General features: G+C 41.6%; 1 protein-coding gene across 1 annotated transcript in view; it reads right to left on the bottom strand.

Annotated features, from left to right (window-relative positions):
- Nucleotides 1–1,605: 1,605 nt before the first annotated feature.
- The window catches only part of DHRSX (dehydrogenase/reductase X-linked), a 172,435-nt gene continuing 157,474 nt past the window's right edge, over nucleotides 1,606–16,566 (bottom strand). The window contains 1 exon segment of the mRNA XM_076358422.1: nucleotides 1,606–2,067. Within this exon segment, the coding sequence (XP_076214537.1) occupies nucleotides 1,870–2,067 (198 nt within the window). The 3' untranslated portion in view covers nucleotides 1,606–1,869.

Genomic DNA, 16,566 nt, shown 5'->3' with positions numbered 1-16,566 from the left:
GAGAGATCATAGAATCACAGAATGGTTTGGGTTGGAAGGGACCTTAAAGATCATCTAGTTCCACCCCCCCCCCCGCCATGGGCAGGGATATCTCCCACTAGATCAGGTTGCTCAAAGCCCCACCCAGCCTGGCCTTGAACACTTCCAGGGATGGAGCATCCACAACTTCTCTGGGCAACCTGTTCCAGTGTCTCACCACCTGCACAGTAAAGCATTTCTTCCCAATATCTAAAATAAATCCACCCTCTTTCAGTTTAAAACCTATCACTACACTCCCTGATAAAAAGTCCCTCCCCATCTTTCCTGTAGGCGCCCTTTAAGTACTGGAAGGCTGCTATAAGGTTTCCCCGGAGCCTTCTAGGTGTTTTGAGGAAACTTCTAATCTTGACTGAAACTTCCAGGGGAAGTTTCTCTGTAAATTATTCTCATGGTTTATCACCTTCCCTGTTAAAATGTTGTGTCTGTCTTCAATCCAGTTTTTTCTTTTAGTTATTTGGGCTTGTAGAAACTCAGGCTATCTTTATATTGCCACATGTCTGTTTTGTTCTTTACTCCATGGATGTGAACATCATTCTTGAAGCTTCACTTTGGCAGACATAGGTAGAGTTCCCTGAACTGTACACACCGAAGCATGCTCAAAACTGATGGCATCCGGACTGGCCACTATCCGACTCAGAAGAGAAATCTTAGGGTATACCAAAAACGGTTTCATAAAAAATATCAGCTCCACACTTAGAGACAGTCAAATAAAATTAGAAGTAAAACAGGTGTTAGGAATTTTTAGGAAAGAAATACATAACCAAAGGGAAAATATCCTTTTGCTGCTGTGCTCGGCTGAGTGGCAGAGACTACTCTTCAGCATGGCAAAGAGACAGTTTGAGGAACATGTTGGAAGTCTCCAAAACCCTTAGCAATGTGAAAAAAAGTGGACTGGCATTAATCGATTGCTGTCTCTTCCAAACCATGAACTCTAGTTTTGAAACTCATATGAACTAGGTTCAAAACCAACTAAAAGAGGTGATTCTTCATGCAGCGGGCAGTAGATGAGTGAATCTCCTTGCCAAAGAAAACGCAAAAAGTTGTGGACGCAAGTTTACACGGGTTCAGGAGAAAAGGGGACAAGTAATCTTAGCCCACTGCCAAGACAACAGACCGACTGCACCCTCTGCCAAATCCGGTGTCTCCATTATTATGTTTGATCCCTTCCTCGTTCTTACGGCTTGCCTTTAAAGGAGAGCTGAACTCAAACAGAAAACAACTGAATTCAATATCCTGCCTGAAGACCATATTTATTTACATCTTTTTTGGTTCTGACCTTCACTTAAAACCTCTGGATAAAAGCTGACGTATAAAACTAACGTTATGATAGAAACAACATAATGATCATGAATGCCAAATGTCTGCATTAGACCAAGCTGACATTCATTATAAAGTATCTTAAAGATCAATGAAGCTTAAGGAAAAAGCTGCAACTTTTAAAACCGATTTAAAAAGAGTAAGTTATATGTACAAAGGTGGCTTAAGTTCAACATGCCACAGACAGAACACGCTCACTAGGGAAAGTCTTTTTTTTGGTTGAACAAAAAATGAAAACTCAACTCCGCACAAGGTTAAAGATTGTATTTTAATCACAGACTGAAACATCATGATTTACAAAACTGATGGTTAGATTTAAAACCAACCACTACCTCTTTCTGTGGGAATACTCCCCCCACACCCTAGCAGACTAGGGGTTCAAGTGAAGAACAGGGCTGTTCTTGTTTGCCTTTGAGACTGAACAGTGATTTCCAGGATGATGACTGATGCTGCAAGAATTCACCTAAGATGCTTGTCAATACATTTCATTTACCCAGCTGGAAGCGGCTTCTTCTAGGGAACTCTGCTGGATTCATCAGAAATGCCAACCATCTTGCAGCTTTCTGTCCAGAGCCTTCTCTGCAGGTCCTCATCATATGCTACGTCAGCTGATTTTGTCCTTTTCTCATTGTAAAGGTAGCAGCCGCCAGCTCCTTCCATCTCGGGTGATACTGCTGCATAGATGCTTGTAGAGGCTCCTTCCTCTGGAGTCTACAGAAACAAACAAACAAAAAATTCAGGCAGGGCAGGTACAATAGAAGAATTACATTATTCTGTAGGACCTTACCAGTGACAACCAGCTTCCCTAGTTTTGCATCACATTTGTGGTCCTTATGCAAACCTCAAGCTGGCAATGGTAAAAATGCCACCTATCCAACTGGCAGAGTACAGTCCGTTTCTACAACAGTGCTGTTCTGTGGCTTAAAGCCACAGAACAGATATATGGAAAACTCTGGTCCATTTTTTCAAGTGCTAGTCAGATGGAGCATACAAAATAATTGTTTTAGTTTTCACAGTTAGAGCTAATAAACCCAAAAGCAAACACAAATATTAAAATCCTAGCTTAATTATTCACTTTGCAAGGATGAAAGGGTCTGTACTCTGCCTTAAGAAGATGAAACCTATACTGTAGGAGCGATTTGTTCATTGTAACAACAATATGACACGAGCAAAGGATTATGGAAACCATGACAGCAAATTAAGATTCCACAGTTCAATCCAAGCAGGCAGGTAAACCAGGGAATTACATTTTACACAGAGCATAGTTATCAGAGTTCTGCAGTGTCATAAAGCAAAATGGTGAAAGATCTATAATGTCTGATATACCATGAGTATTGAATGAAAATTAATAAGTGAATATCTTAGAGTGATAACTCCTTTCATCCCAAGGATATGCAAAATATTTCCATTTTGCATTCAGCAGGATCACACAGCTATCACTGAAATTATTTCAATGGCTTTTTTTTTTCTTTTATTGAAGGGCATATTTAAAACACAACATTTGATATGTTTTGCCTTTATCAGTGATATAATTATGATCAATGCCTGCTAGATAATAATGTGTCATTTTACAACCCTTTCAGTCATTCTCTGAGTCATTAACAGTACCAATGCTGCTCATAGGTTTGTCTGCTGCACCTGACAGGATTTCTTTTCCTGAAGAACTCACTTGATGAATGAGACAGTATTGAATAGGTTACTCAGTGCCTAATTAAAAAAAATACAAATATAAGTAATTTGAAGCTTTTTGTGACAAGGTGCAGGTATTTTAAAAAGAAACAACTTCTCTGTTTTCCCGCTGTACAATAAATACAACCCAACTTATTAGAAATAATTAATTTATCTGATGCATCTGGCATTTGGTCTCATTTACAAATAAGTTAGAGCCATGTGACACAGTAAGACAAGGTTACCCAAACCGCGACCTCTCCAGCTGCCGCCAGGGCAGAGCACCCTCAGCATCTGCAAGGGAAACACATTCCCTGTGTGACCACAGGCACATTCCCCAAAAAGTGAACTGCTGAAGAAGAAATGTGTCCTGCTGAGGTACTTCCATATGCACAGAGCCCCACTGGTTCCATGCCAAGCCCTTGATCAAAGGTGTTTAAGCTGAAGGAAAACTACTGATGTCAACAGGCTGCAAAGAGCAGTAATACCACCATACTTTCCTTCAGTGGCCACAAAATAGCCAGCTTTTACTACCAGTTACCACACAAAGACAGCATGTCCTGTTCCAAACACCACCTAATGAAATAAGATGGTAACTCAGCTAGCCAACGTGCTATTCTCTCAGCAAAGTATCAGTCAGTACGTTAAAAAAAAGTCAGGTCCAGGTAACTGCTGGAATATTTTTTATGTTTTAAGAAGATGATTGTACTGTGAGATACTACCTAGAAACACTAACAAAGTGCTTATTTACCTTAGTTTAGTACTCTACTACTACTTCTTCACCCTTCTTCATCTTATGGAAAATTGTGCTATTCACATCTAGTAGGTTATTTAAGCAACATAAAGCTATGTGCATGCATAATTCTTCGCAGGATCAGGATGAGTCCAAAAAGTTGGAGTCCACATGCTCACAGTGGCTACTATCATGATCAGCTATGATGCAATATAAAATATCTTAACACTGTAAAGCAGCAGAACAATGATGAATATGAGCATTCATATTTTATGCAATTTATTCTGGATGACAGAGAGAAACCAAAAGTTTTTAGGGTACTGCTGTGCTTTACTTAACAATCTAGTGACACAGATAAACCATTACCATGCACTGGTTCACTGGACGTTATGTTCCTGTGTTCAACAGCTCTCCAGCACAAACAAGTATAAATGTCAATGTCGGTGACTCCCAAATCTCAATGACAACAGCTCAAAACTAAAATGCTTTAAAAAAATTGTCTGTGGGCGGAATTTGTGTGATTATGTTCTTATGAGCAGGGCTCTCTACAGCCTCAGAGACTGGTCTGTATGGAACTTCCTACAGCATCAGAAATACCATGTGCCTTTGCTGATGCGATGGGAAGGTTCTCTCAGGATATGCAGGATTTATCAAGATTTTTATTTTTTTATGATATGTCAAGTAAGTTCCCCACCAGAGGGGTTCTATTCAAAATAATATCAAATATGCTAAATAAAGGCTACGTACGAGTTGAAAGACAGTTGTTGGTTTTATTCATGCAGCCCTAGTAGGCCTTTACCAAACCATTTTATATAGCAAACTGTTTCCTATTCTTCAATACAAAGAAAATACCGAGCATGCTCAGACAATAATAAATGTGCTTACACGGCCACACTGTGACCAGTCTATAAGAACAGTGACATCATCACCGTCCATTAAGGTCAGCTTGTGTAACTTTTCACAAGATTTAATTTGTTTTTCATCCTGTCCACCATATCTAATATGCTGAGTAGAAGGTTCTGAATGCAAAATTCCTATTTAGTTTCTATCACTTGTTGCTAAAAGCAATTATCTAAACACATAAGGAAAAAAATATGGTAATACATTAAGCAATTAGTGTATAATAATTTAAGTTAAAGGAAACAATTTTTCCAGTGCAACGGGGAGAAGAGTTGCATATGTATGATTAATTAATTGTCTTATCCCATCTTCTGAGTGCTTAATTAATGCTGAAAGCTTTAATGTTCCTTTACATGAGGATCTCTTCATTGTTTTGGCATGTTTTCTGTTTTAATGAAAGCAAAAAGGAAGCCCTACACCAGGAGTCCCCTGGCCTTCTGGCTGGGTGGATGACCTACCTTTTTGAGGGGCTGGAAGAAAAGCACATGCTGTGATTCCACCTCTGGATCACGCCCATACCTACCGTGAAAACACTGTACATCCACCTGCCCACACAGAGTCAAGACCCTTTCCCAAAATGTTGGATCTACTACACACCCATAGATCAACTGCAACACACACAGACACACAGACGCTCGCACACACGTCCTGCCTGTGCGCCAGCACCTGAGGAGCTCTTGGGAAGGAAGAAGCCGGCAGCAGGTTGCAACCACTGGAGCAATTAATTAATGAGTATCTGCACAGGGAGCAGGATTAATTGTTCCAGCAGTGGCAGCCCCACTCCTGGTTGCCAACTTTCCTGGGAGACCCATAGCTCTTCTTTTACCACAAGACAGCCCATCAAAAGATGAGGAGGAACCATAAAGCCCTTGGAAAAGAAAATGACCACAAGCAGGAGACTACTGTCAAAGCAACACATCTGGCCCATCCTTTAATGCCAATGGCCTTCTAGGAAGGAGAGCACCTGATCACAGGCCAGAGAAATCACCAGCCAGTGGTTGAATACCTTGATCTATAAAACCCAGGATGTTTGTCATGATGCTCTATACAAACAGAAACAAGTTCCTGTCTTTGGGACTCTGAAGTATTATACCAAAAGTTGCAGGTAGACAGGCAATAATAATGAGTATCCGTCAAATCACAGAGGACAAGACTCTACACATTGCCAGAATTTAAAAAAAAACCAACAACAAAACAAACAGTAACAGAATAATATACATACATATAGGATCAGTAACAACTTGTTCATGAATTGGCTGGACTTGTCCTAAGACAAGAGGGATTCCTATAAATTGCATGATGCTTCTTCACTCTTCAGTTACCAACTTATTTGTGCTGAACTTGTTTTAAATTGGATTTTTGTTTACAAATTATTATATTATTAGTATCCAAGCAACTGTAATTAATACCTTTGTCATATCCAAGTAAAACTGATTTCTGCTTAACTTCTTCCTAATGAAATTCTGCATCTGCAATTCCTTTTACTTGTTACAGTATTGATCACGTCTTTTATTTTTACACTCTTTTGCAATTAACTATTTGTTCGCAGTATCCCTTCAACAGTAAATAAAGGTCTGATTGAAAATACATATCTTTGTATTCCTCATTACATGGGTAGGCTGCGGAAGAAGGAGAGAAAAGACTGCATGTGACCAGCTTATTTAAGCAAAATGCAGTCTATATACACAAAATGACATTATTTTGGCACTATCTATTCCCAAAGAAAAAGATGTTTTTTTTACAGAAGCTTTGCTATTTCTTTTTTTAAATATTCATCAATAGTAAGTCATCAACATAGAATAATTTTCCCTCAGCATCAAATGGAATATTCTGTTCTATGAAAACTGGGACATACACTAAGAGGGTTTCTGTTTTAGTTTTGTTTTTTTAAGACTTGCCAGTTAACACAATTTGATTAATGCATTTCTAAGTGCCATATAATCTTGTCAATACTAGGCGCTAATGCTCGCAAAATGTGTTAGCTGACGACAGTCAGTCCCTACAGCCATGTCGCCATGAAATGTCACATCCTTTTCATTTGTGTACAACAGGCGCAACAGCTTAACTCTTTGGAAGTTGTCAGTCTGCATCAAGCCATACATGATGGCTTGGTGGCGCTTCGCTTGTTAATCCATGTACTCATCCAGTTCCATCTCCACCTGAATTCATAGCTCAGAGTCCTGGGCAGACAGTATGGTATGTCCATCGGAAACCACAGAAAATTGGACAGGAAACAAAACTAATAAGCTCCTATAATTCCTCTTTTGCAATCTATTCATTTTCCCAGTACCATTTTCAGTAACTACCAGCAAACAGTGAGAACCTTGCTATGTGTCTTAAACACTATGACGAACAGTTTAAATGGACGGCATGCATATACTTCAAATTGTATTGGCTGACAGCGTTTGCCATATGATTGAAAAAGCAGTAGTGATACAACCCATGGTATCAGAGGAGTACTTATTCTGGAATAGCTTCCCCTCGCCCCAGTCAATCGGCTAATTGATTGTACTTGGTTTGTATTTTATGACTTCAGGATGCTGCCATCTTGAGAGATGGTAGGAGAGAAGGTTGGGCAAAGAGGACAGAGAGCAGGAAGCAGCTGGCAAACTCAATGACTGACATCGCAGTTGCATTTTGAGGGACACGAATGAGGGACCTAACAGGCAGATGTGCACCCAGGACTGCCTGTTATGCTGGCAAATGACTTAATGCTGAGGAAGAACATGTTAAAACACCTTTATCCATACAATTTGTGATGCAGAATACATTAAGTATTGGTGGAATGCTTCTCATCAGCAATGTTAAGTAGACTGCTGTAGGAACACTCAGCGACACTGGTTTTATAAGAGTGGTCCTACCTCATGTACTCACATCCATTATATCATGCACTTTTCAGTTCATATGGGAAATCCACTCATGGGCTGATGAGTTAAAGGAGCTTCCAGGGATTTTTTTGGCATGGGGGTTCAGGGTGTTTGCTCCTCACTTTTTTAAATGGGTGAGTTTCCATCAGGCCATTCCTGGCTTGGGTAAGAAGATGAGACGTCTCTGGCTAGTGACACATCTCCCAGGTTCCAGCTAGGAAGACACAGCAAGCACTGAACAGGCCATCTTCTGGGCCTGGGTACTCAGGCTCTTTTGCCAGCATTCCTTTAGTTTTCTCAATGTTAATTATTCTGGTAATGTTTTGCAAATGTTAGTATTTTACTGACTTGCTTCTGGACTGGAAAACTCTGTATATACAGAGTTTTCTGTCTTTTCTGTCTTTCTTCAGGAAAGACAGTGATCATCTGGGATACCTGAACAGTACTATGCATATGCACAGTGGGGCTTAGCAGCAAGAATGAGAACATGAAATTACTGTTACTTGGTACAGCAAAGCCTTTCATCTACTTGCTGGCAGCTAATGGAGGGGTGACACCCTGTCACCCTCAACGCACTGCTTGACTCTCAAGAACAAAGACAAACACGAAGCCACCACAACACAGAATAGTTTGAAAACTGACAGAAATGGAGTAGCTGGGATTGCATTCCCATTAATATCAAAGCAAACAAGCTTGTGAGAAACAAATTACCTGTGTTCTAGGGAGCACTGATTACTATGAGCTGTGAACTACTGAATAAGTTCAAAACCAGGTTACTTACGGGTGCAAGACTCTGAGGTGAAATAACAACAGCTGATCTAGTGTCACAGCCTCCTGGTGAAGACATGGGCTATGTGTGCTCAACGCTTGTTGTGTAACTTCTTCAGTGTCTAGACCTCCTAATGTGATCGTTGCTTTGAAAATTTCAGCCAAAAAGTAATCAGTTGAAACACTGAGTACGAAAAAAAAGGCTAGAATAGAAACCATGATGCAGGTGTAAAGACGTGTTCGGCAACCTTTGATCAATAAGGCTGTAACAGCTGACTGTAAGTCCTGGTAAGAGTGGTGGCCAGGACCTACTGTCAGATCCCTAGGAAGTCAAAGCTGCCAGAGAGGTCTGGCAGCACAGCTTTTCAGACATCTCTGCCTTCACTCAAAAGCCCTGGTTTCCATCTGCGTTCTCTTTCTCCTCCTATTCTTTCCTGTGTAGCTCACTATTATTCTCTTTCTATCCAATTTCTTCCTTGATTATAGAGCAGAAAGACAGAGATGTTTTACTGAATAAACAGTTCTCCCTAGAGACCCAGTCAGCACCACCAAATTAATTTCTCTTCAATCCCCAACTCACAGAAAAGAGAATTCTTTAATAAATTCACTGCATAATAAAATTCTTTAGATTTAATCTTTAAAAAAGACAGAAGCAACAAACAGAAATGGCTGACTTAAAATGTGAAGCCTTTCTCCTGACAGTGTTGTGGCTACAGAGAAACCATTTCTGAATCAAAGATATGAATAAATAATAAAAGACGAAACATTGATGATTTAAGAACACAAGGCAATTTTCAAACTAAAAAAATACCAAAATGTTGAAGGAAAGGAACTTTTATAATATGAATAATTCATGCCTATTCTGGGAAAAAGAGAAGCTTTTCCCTCCCATCCTAGCACAAGATGCTGTAAAGAACAGAAGCAGAGATAGCTGGCAAACAGACACAAAAAGTATCAAAACCTGAACCTCTCCTTCCCCTTCTATTGAAATCAAACTTTCCGGAAAGATTTTTCAAAAAAATCCAGGTACACAGAGAGCCTGGGAAGCCCCACCTCATCTTCACATCAGCCCCCATGTAGGTGGCTGGGAAACCTGTAGAGAAAGTAGACCATGGAAGAAAGGAACTGTCCCCAAAAGACTGCCACGGTCAGCCTGTGGCTCAGGGAGCCCAAGGAGCAGGCAGGCACACAGCCTTGAATGCCTGATTTCCCATGAATCTTCTGATGGAGTCAGCGGTGGAAGGTTTCACTTTGTTTTGTGTCAGAGCAATGTCTTCCGAGAAATCTGTTTTGCTGGAAAATCGCCAAGCAGCTCTACTCTGAAGCCCTGGGATGGCTCTTCTGTCAGACTCAAAACATGAGCAAAGGTTTACTGAGGATGACAGTGATCATGGCTCTGAAAACCCTCCTCTTCCAAAGCAGCTGCTTCAGACTACGCAGGACATCATGGGTCATCTCAAATAGCATCAGATGCCTATGTTATCAGGCAGCTGAATGAAGCCCCTGTTGGCTGCCCAGCTTTCTGGGCCACACTGAAGAGATCTCCGTTGACTTCAAATAGCAGCTTCAACAGTGAACTCACTTGCAGATACGACAAAAATAAATTTGTGTGTCTTAATTTCAAGCTGAATCTCTCTCACTTAGGAGTGCAATATAACCTCAGTGATTTGAGCAGAAGTGCTTGTGGATCCATACTTTGCATTTTCCAAGCCATTGAAATGAAGGACTAAAAGAACAATGTTTAGTTTTAAGCAATTTTCAAAGCAGAAACAAGAACCCAACTTTACATGACTGAATTTGAGCAGGGACTTGAAACTTTGGGTCAAAGTCATTAATCATAACTGAATCCTTTGTTCATTTTGTCAAGTGCATTGAGGAAGATTACTTTGCCTGGATGTTGATCCCTAAGCTCGCTTTGCATCAGACAGCAATGCCTTCAAAGTCAGAACTGAGATACCACTGCAGCCACTCAAATTACATTACAGTTGTTACCTCACTCAGCTCAGTAACAGTATGCAAAATTTGACAGATAGGAGCCTACTGCCCCAGACATTGCATAAACATCCAGCCAGAGACAGTCACTTGCTGGAAGAACATCCAGTCTCTAGGAAATAAGGCAGGCAAAAACAGGAGGAGAGAGCCGAGAGAGTACACGTACTTCACAAAATGATGGAGCCTCTTCTGGGACCATGGCACTCTGGTTAACCAGCCCTCTGGAAACAAGGTGATGTCCCAGAGCTACCTATTGCTGAGGATGCCTGACTTAAATCACTCAGAATTGTCCTGGGTATCTCCACACAATCTGGGATTTTCTGCAACACCTCTATTCACAGACAGGCAAGTGATTACTGAAGTAAATGCGCAAGTCAGAAGAGATGAGGAACGAATGAGCCTCCTAAATCCTAATCCTGATGCCTTGCACACTAGGCTGTTACTCCTTTTCTGTGTTTGTAAAGGAAAATACACAACTTATTTGTTTACTACCAGCTCTATGGCCATAATTACAGTATCATGCGAGTAATTCAATATAATCTTCTTCATTCCAAGATTTAGACTAATCTATCATTAAGTAAGAATACTTAATTACAGCTTAGTATTCATGCTAGATATATGGTAAGGAACCATCCTGTTATTTTTATTAACTACACAAGGCTTTAATTCTACTGAGTTTTGAACTATTTCTATCTGAGAAATATGAACAAGAGCATAAGACTACTCCTTCCTCCAACAAAGCTCTTGGAGAGGCGACCTCTTTGATAGGTAGTGGCTGGAACATCTGCATCATTTAATTATTATGCACAATTTTTTAGTTGAAGACACAATTTAACTATGAATCAAAATGTGAATGGATCAAAATTAAAGAGGACTTAAAACAACAACCAACCATGAAAGCTTTAGAGCTTTCATTTTCTATGCATTATCTTATACCAGTACATGGGTCATCTTTAGTTCGATGAATTCTTTCAAATGATGCCAGATTTTGGCAATCAAAATGAAACAACATAGAAAAGCACACAAAAGTGTTTACATTTGGAACAGAATCATAGAATCATTAAGGTTGGAAAAGACCTCTAAGATCATCAAGTCCAACTGTCAACCCAACACCACCATGCCCACTAAACCATGTCCCTAAGCGCCTCATCTACACGTCTTTTAAATACCTCCAGGGATGGGGACTCAACCACTTCCCTGGGCAGCCTGTTCCAATGTTTAACCACTCTTTCAGTAAAGAAATTTTTCCTCATGTCCAATCTAAACCTCCCCTGGAGCAACTTGAGGCCATTTCCTCTCGTCCTATCGCTTGTTACTTGGGAGAAAAGACCAACACCCACCTCGCTACAACCTCCTTTCAGGGAGTTGTAGAGAGCGATGAGGTCTCCCCTCAGCCTCCTCTTCTCCAGGCTAAACAACCCCAGTTCCCTCAGCCGCTCCTCAGAAGACTTGTTCTCCAGACCCTTCACCAGCCTCGTTGCCCTTCTCTGGACACGCTCCAGCACCTCAACGTCCTTCTTGTAGTGAGGGGCCCAAAACTGAACACAGTATTCGAGGTGCGGCCTCACCAGTGCCGAGTACAGGGGCACGATCACTTCCCTACTCCTGCTGGCCACACTGTTTCTGATACAGGCCAGGATGCCATTGGCCTTCTTGGCCGCCTGGGCACACTGCCGGCTCATGTTCAGCCAGCTGTCAACCAGCACCCCCAGGTCCTTTTCCGCCAGGCAGCTTTCCAGCCACTCTTCCCCAAGCCTGTAGCGCTGCATGGGGTTGTTGTGGCCGAAGTGCAGGACCCGGCACTTGGCCTTGTTGAACGTCATACAGTTGGCCTGGGCCCATCGATCCAGCCTGTCCAGGTCCCTCTGCAGAGCCTTCCTACCCTCCAGCAGATCAACACTCCCGCCCAACTTGGTGTCGTCTGCAAACTTACTGAGGGTGCACTCAATCCCCTCATCCAGATCATGAGGGCCTTCCCCCTCATCCTTACCCATAAACACTCGACCGTATCATCATCACAATCGTTGAGCTCTAGGCAATCGAAACACTCCCTAACATACAGAGCCACGCCTCTCCTTCCTCGCCTGTCCCTTCTGAAGAGTTTATAGCCATCTATAGCCACTAGCTGCATTTTTACCAACTGCAGAGAGCAGGAGACACAGCAAGGCTCTAAGTGCTGAAGAGGATGCTCCCGAGTGCATATACCGCTGACCAATTTATTTTATTATCTGCCTGCTCACGCAAAGTAAAATGTCTTTGCCGGCTTTTGCTGAAAACACAAGACTTCAGGCATAAGATATATGACCACCTCTGACTTGTAGCCCCCTACCATAATCTCTACTCTTTTACTTAGTGTTTAACATTTGACAAGTCACTTTGCCCATATGTCTTGTTTTCCCTTCTCAGAAAAAGGAAACTGACATATCTCCAACTTCACAACTTTCTTGTAAGGACTGTTATTTTTTTTAATGCTTATAAGCACCCAGGATGGGCATGGAACTCCTAAATATTTAAAAGATAACCGCAATATAGCAAACCTTTATGAACTACAAAGAGTAGTAGTTCATAGTAGTTCATAAGCATAAAATTCAAAGCATAAAAACTGTACAGAACATAGACAAAGTGAAATAACCCCAAATCACACAGACCAGCGGCTTTTTCACAGCCTCTTCTGTTTAAATTGCTACAACCCCCGTTTTGCACCCCAAAGAGCAGAGGGGCTATTTCCACCCGTGGGCTCAGCCGGGCAGTGGGGCTGGGAGATGCTAGCTGCCAGCCCAGGTTTCTCACCTGCCTGCTGGAGGCACTTGCTGAAACCAGACAGCTCAGGTGAGAAGGTGCAAATCCCTTCCTGGATCACCAGGTAAAGTCGGCAGAGGACATTTCTACTCCAGGACTCAGGCTGGCCATGTGCCTGTGATAGCACAGATGAGGACCAGAAATAAGAAAGCACACAAACTAACTCAAAATGACTACATGATGCTACACCTCTGCATTAATAGCATGCAAGATGAAAACACGCCTGGGAAGATAGGAGAGATGAAAGCAAAAATACACTTTCCCCAAAATTTCTCACGTCTACGTTGCAGCAGCATTCTAGCTGGGCTGCAACACGTCCCACTGAGGGGTCGGGGGGCCCACGCACAGCCCTGCGTCCGGGGCCACGGAGGTGGCAAGTCAACAGCAGAGCTGTCTGCTCACCACAAAGCTCTTGTGTGGAAAAAGACATCACCTCGCAGCGCTTATCCTCGCCCTGGGTCTCAGCCTTTGTCTCCTTTTCCCTTTTGCTGACTCCGAGCCTTTCTGCAGGACTGAAACATGATAGTCCTGCAGAGGCCGCACTGGCTGGAAAGAAGAAGTTTCGAGCAGATCGCAAAATACCGTTTAGCACTGCCCATGCCCCAGCTGGTCTGGGTTTCTGTTTTCTCTATAGTTATTGTGTTTAAATTACAGTTTTGCAATATTGCCCAAGCTGAGAGGAGAAAGCCCAAGCTGGAAGACAGATAAGAGTGGTGGGGAGGGAAAGAATCTTATTCTGCAAATTTATGTTTCCTATAATTCCAGTTGCTGGCAATTACAGCATTTAATCTGGAACGATAAACCAAAAGGATATAAACAAGTGGGTTAATTTAGGTCTGTCCCGAGTGACATACTCCAAAGATGGAAAACAAGAAGAGTAGACTGATTTGCTATAGTTATTTTAGTGAAAGAATAGAAATAGGTGAGAGTGGCTCAGATTTTCTAATCCTATCTTTCTGACAGATACAGTAAACAGAATTAGTTAGTTCAAGTCAGTAATTACAGATTATATAGCCTCGGTTTTGATGAGAAAAATGTGCCCAATAAGTTCAAGGTATTTCTGTTTAAGTAATAAAACCCTTTAAAAATGACAGTTCTCTTCATTTTAATTAAACTCATATTTCATCTGGAAGCAGCTTGTAAAAAAAGTAAAGAAAAAAATTAGTCATCTTGTAAACAAAACTACCATTTCCCATTTTCTATCACAACAGAATGCTAAAGTGATGAAATCACAGATAGATTCTGAAACCATACGATTATGGAACTGTTTACGTAGCTTATCCTCTCCGTTACCCAAGAGAAGTATTACATTTAAAGGCAAAGGCTATATTCAGTTGCAAATCGACATATCTGAATGCTTACTAAGCCACCAGAATCAACCTGTTTTTCACAAAATAACTTAAAATGCAAATGCAAAGGAGGACTAAATCTTATTATTCAAACCAAGCTTTTTATTGTGTAGACTGAAAGTGAGTTTAAGCTCTGTAACTTAAATCCCTTTGCTTAAAACAATCAGCCTCGGGGCTCTTTAGTGTCCACCAAGGAACCTCTCGATGGCTTCAATTCAGAAGAGCCCCAAAGAACATGTATAACTTTACACAGGCAAATAATGCCATTAATTCCAATGAGGTTAGTCATGTTTCTAAAATTATGTCAGAGAAGATCTGAGGCATCATATCTTTTACCGCAGAGCTCATTATAGAGAGAGCGAACACGCAAACTCTCAGCTGCACAAATGCTTCCCAAGGTCTGAAACGGAAGCAAAAAGCTTCCATCTTGAAAACAATTACTTGTGAGTTTAAACTCATCACATCTAATCAGCTAAACAGTCTGAAAGAAGGGCAGGTTGGTACTCGTAGTGCAGAGGGGGATGTTAGCCTGGGGAGGTTACTCCTAATAACTAATAACTAAATATTATTAGTTTGCAAGGGGGCAGAGAGAGAAAAACAAAGGTGGCAGTTCTTGTCAGTGAAACTGATAAAGGAAAGCAGGGAAGTGGGATGTACTGAAAATTGTTAAGTACTAGTAAGTAGCAAGACCCAGATTTACTATCCACTGATTTTGTTAATTTTAATATCAAGGCTTATTTCTAAGTTGTTTTGTAAATCTTCGTTAAAGTAGCAGATGGAGCCATTAATTTGTGAAAAATGTCTCCCCTGCAAAGGCCAGGACTGGATTTGGTGACAGATGTGGTCCTTCCCCTGTTCCTGTTTCCTTTGCCGGATGACAGAAGTCACAGCAGAAGTGCCGTGTTGCTGTACAGGTGACACGGTACACCCCAGTCCTGTGTGAATGACTAAACCGACTGTCCTGGCTCGTGTCGCAGGAAGAATTTGTTCAAGTTCCAAAAATGAGATTCATAGTGGCAAATCTCATTATCTGAAGGAGGACAATGAAAAACCAGAAAGGAGAAAAACATTTAATCTCTTCCACACCTAAAGTCTTCCCCCAGCCTGCTACTGGGGAAAAAAAAAATAAAAAATGTTGTGGGGCAAGAATCTTAAAAAATCTTCATGTTCTTTTTATTTCATTCCCAGATAGCTCCTGCCTCTGCAGAGACCTTCTGGTACTGGACTTATTAAGGGCATAGGTAGCTATGACCCAGAGACTTACAACTGCAGAATTATCAATAGCCAAAATAACGCAGTGAGAATTAACCTTTTCTTTTTATTAAGTGCCCCAGGAGAGTTTCTGTTGCGCTTGTATTCGTAGGGCTTTTTGACTAAAAGGTTAGAGCAGTTGTTTAGAATGGGAAACAAATACTGTGAGGTTTTACGGTTCGATAAATACATGTTACAGACTCATCTGGTGCTGAAATAATTCACTTTGTTTAGGGAGCCCATATTGAACCACGCTCTTTGCTAATGCCATTTCGCTACACATGTCCATTTGCCTTGAGAGTCCAATCAATGAGCCCTCCCCGCTCGCTCGCTCGCTCGCTCGCGGTGATACATTGCAAACAGCTATGCTCCAGATGATTAAACTTCTGCTTCCCAGGAAAAATTCCCGTTGAATTAATGCAGAACTGTGCTGCAGTTTAGTAACTGCTTTTAACTCGTAAAAATATGGGCTGAGGTCTGAGCAGAGGCTTGAATGCCAGTGCAGACTGTCTGTCCCAGCCCTCCCCGCCGCCTCGCCCGCCCGCCCAGCAGCTTGCTTAAAATTCTGCTCTTCACCTGCAAGTCTGCACAGCTCTGCAGCCACCTATTGTTATTTAATATGTACTTCACAGTGGAATTGAATTGTTCCAATCAAGATTAGAACTCCGCTTCTCTAGGTGGCATGCAAAGCACGTCTGCAGTCTAAACTTTCACCCATTTCTCTGCCTGCCCTTTCATCATGCCCCACAACAGTCTCACAGATAGTCCCAGCTCTTATTCATTCCCCTTTATAGAATCATAGAATAGTTTGGGCTGGAAGGGACCTCTAAAGGTCATCTAGTCCAACCCCCCTGCCGTGGGCAGGGACATCTTCAACTAGATC

This window comes from Aptenodytes patagonicus, chromosome 1 (genome assembly GCF_965638725.1).
Source record: "Aptenodytes patagonicus chromosome 1, bAptPat1.pri.cur, whole genome shotgun sequence".
NCBI lineage: Eukaryota > Metazoa > Chordata > Aves > Sphenisciformes > Spheniscidae > Aptenodytes > Aptenodytes patagonicus.
This window is presented reverse-complemented; position numbering and strand designations above follow the sequence as displayed.